At 55.5% G+C, this 6434-nt stretch overlaps 1 protein-coding gene across 1 annotated transcript; it reads left to right on the forward strand.

The window, feature by feature from the left end:
- Positions 1 to 4426: 4426 nt before the first annotated feature.
- Positions 4427 to 5326, forward strand: LOC126649904 (olfactory receptor 14J1-like; the record flags this gene model as incomplete). The annotated part of the gene is made up of 1 exon (XM_050334270.1): positions 4427 to 5326. A coding segment is annotated over exon 1 (900 nt), but the record flags the coding sequence as incomplete, so codon positions are not given.
- Positions 5327 to 6434: the final 1108 nt, after the last annotated feature.

A 6434-nucleotide genomic window follows, 5' to 3' on the forward strand; every position in this document is an offset into this window, starting at 1 on the left:
TTCAATTTGGCAGTCGGACTGACAATTCCAGCATGGGGCTCCTGCAAGAGAGCGACAGCCCTGCCCTCCCGGAAAGAAACCCCTTCCCCTCAGTCTCTTTTCCTGTTCCTCCAAATACAACCTGCAGGGCAGCTTTCTGCCATCTCTTCTCTTGGGAACTGTGAAGATAGACCCGCTCCCATGTTTAACACCTCAGGCAAAACCACCCTGTTAACACCTTTCCCAGCCTTTCCCAGCCTTTCCAAATGCTAAGATGTGGAAAGAACTGTTGTAAGATTATTAATATAATAAATTAGGAGTCTGCATGGACCAAGAGACACCAATGTGGTGTGTAACAGAATGCTTTACTGAGAGAGAACAAAGGCTGCAGTAGCAGTTTTGAATTGTAACACGTCCCAACAGGTAACCATCTCAACCAATCCTGACAAAGTTCTTCACTGCTCATGTGCCCCAGGGTCCCATAGACTGGAGGTCCTTCTTTGGTCCTTCCAGGTCCAAAGGTTGTTGTCATCCCTCAGTTCTTGAGCAGGCACATCATGGTCCTTTTCCACCACCAAAAACTGTTACGTTTGTTCTTCATCTTATCTGGGGACACAGAACTTATTTACATCCTGTTAGTCTGATCTAATTTACATCCCTGATCTAATTCTCCAGGACTTCTCTAAGATTACATTGTTCCATATTTGGGCATTCTGGGACACTGTGAGCCAATTTTCTATTTCTCCCATCACCATCCCATAGCACATACAGGACATCCAAGGGATCAGGCCCAGCCAGTGTGGGGTTTGGGAAAGGCCGGTCCTGCTGGACCAACCTCATCTCCTTCTGTGACAAATGACTCCCACAGCAGCTGAGGGAAAGGCTGGGGATGTGTCTGTCCTGACTTCAGGAAAGCCTTTGACCCCATCTCCCACAGCACCTCCTGCACAAACTGGCTGCTCATGGTCTGGACGAGGGAACTGTTTGCTGGGGGAAAAACTGGCTGATGGCCCAGGGAGTGGTGGGGATGAAACTAAATCCAGGTGGGGCCGGTCACTAGTGGGGTTCCCAAGGGCTCAGGGTTGGGGCTGCTCCTGTTTAACATCGTTCTTGGTGATCTGGATGAGGGGATCGAGTGGCCCCTACAGGAAATTCGGGGATCCCATTAAGTTGGGTGTGAGTGTGGATCTGCTGCAGGGCAGGAAGGCTCTGCAGAGGGATCTGGACAGGCTGCATCAATCAGGCCAAGTGTCAGAGCTTGCACTTGGGTCCCAACAAGCCCCTGGAATGTTCCAGGCTGGGGACAGAGGGGCTTGAGAGCTGCTCAGCAGGAAGGGACTTGGGGATGCTGCTTGACAGTGCCTGGATATGAGCCAGAGTGTGCCCAGGGGGGGCAGGAAGGCCAAGGGCATCCTGGCCTTTCTGGAGAACAGGGTGGTCAGCAGGACCAGGGCAGGGATTGTCCCTCTGTGCTGGGCACTGGGGAGGCCCCACCTCGAGTACTGTGTCCAGTTCTGGCCCCTGAGTGCAAAAAGGCCCTGGAGGGGCTGGAGCGTGTCCAGAGAAGAGAACGGAGCTGGGGAAGGGCCTGAAAAACATGTCTGGATGAGGAGCAGCTGAGGGAACTGGGGTTCTTTAGTCTGCAGAAGAGGAGGCTCAGAGAGCACTCTCATCACTCTCTACAATGACCTGAAAGGAGGTTTCAGTGGGGAAGGGGGTCAGTCTCTTCTACAAAGCCTTTAGTGACAGCAAGAGAGGATATGGCCTTGACTTGCCTTGGGTGAGGTTTTTTCACTGAAGGAGTGTTTTGGTGTTGGAAAAACAGCCCAGGGAGGTGATGGAGTATCTGAAAGTATTCAGATGGCATCTGGTTATGGCACTTTGGGATATGTTTTAGGGGTGATTATAGTGATGTGAGATTGACAGTTAGACTAGAAGACCTTGAAGGTCTCTTCCAACATTGATGATCCTGTGATTCTGTGACCTGTCATCACACTTTCCAGGTTTGTGCTCTTACACAGTCCTGAGAATGTTTTCTCAGTTGGATCCCTCAGTGGGACCCATTAACACCACAAGAAACTTTAAAGTTGAATCTCACTTTGGTTTCTCAAGAGGTTCCTGCAACTCTCCTCAGGGTCTGATGTTCAGGGACTCATCCCCAAAGCCCCAGGGTGATGAAATGCCTGGGGCTGTTGCTGTGCTGCTGAGCTGGGCCAGGCTCCTGGCACACAGGGAGCTCCTGGTAACCAAGAACATCTAAAAAGAGACAGCTCTGCTGGTGAGGAACTCCTCTGCACAGCCCAGCAGAGCTGAGGGCACTGCCTGCAGCACCCAGGGCACAGGAGAGAAGGCAGAGAGGTGAGAGGCAGCCTGGGCTGGGAGGGGACTGAGCTCTCACTGCAGGAGAAACCTTCATAGGATTTGAATGAAGAATTCTCTGGCTGTAGGACACTTAAACTTCCCTTCCTGCAGGGATCTCCTAAAGCTGCCACATCCCAGAGCTTGTAGGATCTTTCAGAAGGCCTCTGCCAGTCCCTGCAGGGCAGAGGAAGTGGTCCTAGGGCAGAGCAGGGCAGGAGCTGCAGGCAGCAAGGGCAGCCAGGAGAAGGGAGCAGGAGGTGAAAGGGATCCTGGGCTGGGAGGGAGGACAGGGTAGAGCTGCTCAGGGGAGGAACCTTGGCAGCCCTTTGGCACGGGAAGGCTGTGGCTGCAGAGCAGTGCAGGGGAGTTGCTGCAAGTGGCTCTTGCAGCTGCCAAATGCCAACCCTGGCAGGAGCTGTCAGGATGGCTGTGCTGGATTTGCTGGGGGGCAGCAGGAGAAGCTGCTGCAGAGCAGGACTTGCTGCTGCCCCATGGGAGGCCCAGGGCAAGAAGGTTCCCTGTGCCAGGGCTGGCTGTGGGGTGGCAAGGTGGGGGTGCAGCCAGGGGTGCCCAGGGCTGTGGGGCAGAGCAGGGTCCTGCCCCCCAGGGCTGTGTGTGCTGGGGCAGGGACTCTGCTGCCTGCCAGGGGCAGCTCTCAGCCCGGCCAAGGAGCTGCCACAGCCCTGCATGGAGAAAGGGTGGGGGGAAGAAGTGAGCCCTCCTGGCAGACCAGGGCTGGGCAGGGCCCTTCAGCTGCAGGCTCAGGGCTCCTCCCAGCTTCAGCTGCACCTGCTGCCGTTTGCAGGGGCCCTGCTCAGGAAGCACATCCACTGCCAACCCCTGCCCCTTCCCAGCCAGCACAGGGGCTCTGGGATCTGCTCTGCAGCCCCTGCCCAGGCAGAGCTGCCCCTGGGCCCTGGGCTGGGCATGGGCTCTGGCAGCACTGGCAGGGAGCTGAGCTGGGCACAGGGAGGGGCTGCTGGCAGGAACAGCTCCTCACACACACCCAGGCAGGGAGAGGCAGCTGCTGCCACAAGTGCTGGCCAGGGGGATGTGGCCCCTCCCTGCCTGTGTGTGTGGCACAGAGCCCTTCCCTGAGCAGCTCCTGCCTGGGCTCCTTTGCCAGCCCCAGCAGAGCCTCTGCCCTCAGGCCCACGGGGGCTGGGCTGGGCATTGCCCTGCAGCAGCCAGAGGCCAGGCAAGGACAAGGCCCTCATTTCCATCTGGCTCTGCCTGTCCCTCCTCCCTTGGCAGCAGCACTGGGGCATTTCCCTGCCATCCTCTGCTACCTGGGCTCTCCTTGTTCTCACCCTTGGCTTTTCTGAGCCAGTGTGGGTTTGAGGGGGCAGATTCCTGTGCAGACACAAACCCTTTGGGTGTTGCTGTGGGGATGTGTCTGTGGGAGCAAAGTGCCCAAATTGCCCTCCAGGCAACCTCAGGCTTTTCAGATGTTTCCCTGGGTGTCCTGAAGGGATGCAGGTGCCCTCCAGAAGGGCACAGCTCTGCCATAGCATCTCTGTGCCTGTGGAGAAACCTTCTCAGTGCTAACTCCATGGAAATGCTCTGGGCAGCTGCAATGAGCATTTGGTGTCTCAGTGTTGGAGGGGAGAGATGAAAAGGTGAGGAGTGTGTCAGTCTGTGCTTTGGACATGGATTCCTGGAGATCTGTGCAGTTGCTGTGTAGGAGAACAGTTGAGTGTGATGCTCCTGCAGCTCCAAGCTGCCAGCACAGGGCAGCTGAGCACAGACTGATGGGCAGAGCAGCTCTTGTGTCTGCACTCAGGGACCGTCCCTGTGCCCTCAGAACCCACAAGACTTGAGCTGCAGTGCAATGGAAATGTCAGGGATTTCCAACATCCACAACCACTCTCAAGTCTGGAAAATGCAAGTGGGGGAACAAACACAAAGAATTCAGTCAGAAACAGCCAGAGCTCAGGGGAGGGAGCTGCAGGGAGGTCTGAGTGAGGAGAGAGAGCCTGAGAGTGGGGTGGCTGTGAGACGTGTCCTGTTTGGCTGCAGCAGCCTGGTCTAACTCAGCATTGACTTCTCCTCATCAACAGATCCAAACACTCTGAGGAATGAGCAAATGCCCAACAGCAGCTCCACGGTCCAGTTCCTCTTGCTGGCATTCTCAGACAGGCGGGAGCTGCAGCTGCTGCACTTCTGGCTCTTCCTGGGCATCTCCCTGGCTGCCCTCCTGGGCAACGGCCTCATCCTCAGCGCCGTAGCCTGCGACCAGCACCTGCACACCCCCAGGGACTTCTTCCTGCTGCACCTCTCCCTCACAGACCTGGGCTGCATCTGCACCACTGTGCCCAAAGCCATGCACAACTCCCTCTGGGGCACCACAACCATCTCCTACACAGGATGTGCTGCACAGGCCTTTTTTTTTCTGTTCTTCATCTCAGCAGAGTTTTCCCTCCTCACCATCATGTGCTACGACCGCTACGTTGCCATCTGCAAACCCCTGCACTACGGGACCCTCCTGGGCAGCAGAGCTTGTGCCCACATGGCAGCAGCTGCCTGGGCCACTGGGTTTCTCAATGCTCTGCTGCACACAGCCAATACATTTTCCCTGCCCCTGCGCCAGGGCAATGCCTTGGGCCAGTTCTTCTGTGAAATCCCACAGATCCTCAAGCTCTCCTGCTCACACTCAGGCTACCTCAGGGAAATTTGGCTCATTGTGGTTAGTGCCTGTTTAGGGTTTGGTTGTTTCATTTTCATAGTTTTCTGCTATGTGCAGATCTTCAGGGCTGTGCTGAGGATCCCCTCTGATCAGGGACGGCACAAAACCTTTTCCACGTGCCTCCCTCACCTGGCTGTGGTCTCTATTGTTATCATCACTGCAGCATTTACCTACCTGAAGCCCCCCTCCATCTCCTCCCCATCCCTGGACCTGGTGTTTGCTGTTCTGTACTCGGTGGTGCCTCCAGCATTGAACCCCTTCATCTACAGCCTGAGGAACCAGGAGCTCAGGGATGCCATAAGGAAAATGAGGACTGGATGCTTTTCAGGGGCAATAAAGTGCCTGTGTTCTCATGTGTAGCGTTCAGGGGACTCTGTAATGGCCCAGCCTTCCTGCTCAGGTTTTCCGTGAAGGTCTTCAGGTTCTTCTTGCAAAAATTTTCTGTGCCATTAAATAATATTATGCATCTGCCTTCTAATTTTGTGTCTAACCATTGAATTTGACCCAGAGATGTATAAATGACGAATTATGCTTTCTGAGTATTTAAACAAAATAAAGGACCCTGCAGTGCCTTCTTTGTCCAAGACCCTTCTTCTTAGCTGTTCCTAAAGCACAGCACACTGCAGGACAGGGGGGATTTGCAAAGGGCAAGGGGACAAGAATCCCAGCACAGCAGCACTGCCAGGGAGCAGCAGAGCTTGGTCTTTGCAGAGCTGCTCTTTCCACTTCCACATTGTCCTTGTGAGCCCCTTTCTGGCTGGAAGGCCTGAGTACTCTCCCAGCACAATCCTGGAGGGTGGGAGCCCTTTGAGCACAGGCAGGGACAGGCACTGGGAACTTGTGAAGCAGAGCTGGCCTCCCTGACAGCATCTACAGGATGCTGTGGCATCTTCTGAGGGAACTGCATGGACTGGGTCACTTCTTCTGTGCCCTTGCTGCAGGGTTGGAACTCTCCTGCAGTGACACCAGGACACTCCTGCTCTTTGCATTCCCAGCCTGATTTGGAAATCCAGTCTTCCCCTGCTGTTCCCAGGGACATGCTGGGAGTGCTTCAGAGCTGCCATCCTGGGGCAGCTCCTGCCCAGTGTGGGCAGGCACAAGGTCTCTCCCCCTGCTCCTCTCACCTCAGCAGTGCCACTGTTTGCTGCAGCCTCCTCCTCCTTGCCCAGCACAGCCCTCCTGGCATAGTTGGACACAACCCTTGTTCTCCCCCCTCCTCATGGCCCTGCCCAAGCCCCTCAGCTACAGCCTGATGGCCAGAAACCTTCAGGGCAGGGAGAGACCATTGGAGTGGTGGGTCTGTAGGGAGAAATCACTGCTGCCTCCCTTCTGAATCACCCTCAGGACCTGGACAAGCCTGTATTTGGTTTTGTTTCCATGAGGCCCTGCAGTGTCAAAATGGCCCTTT

Source organism: Myiozetetes cayanensis, unplaced genomic scaffold (genome assembly GCF_022539395.1).
Source record: "Myiozetetes cayanensis isolate MyiCay16 unplaced genomic scaffold, myiCay2020 scf514, whole genome shotgun sequence".
Classification (NCBI taxonomy): Eukaryota; Metazoa; Chordata; class Aves; order Passeriformes; family Tyrannidae; genus Myiozetetes; species Myiozetetes cayanensis.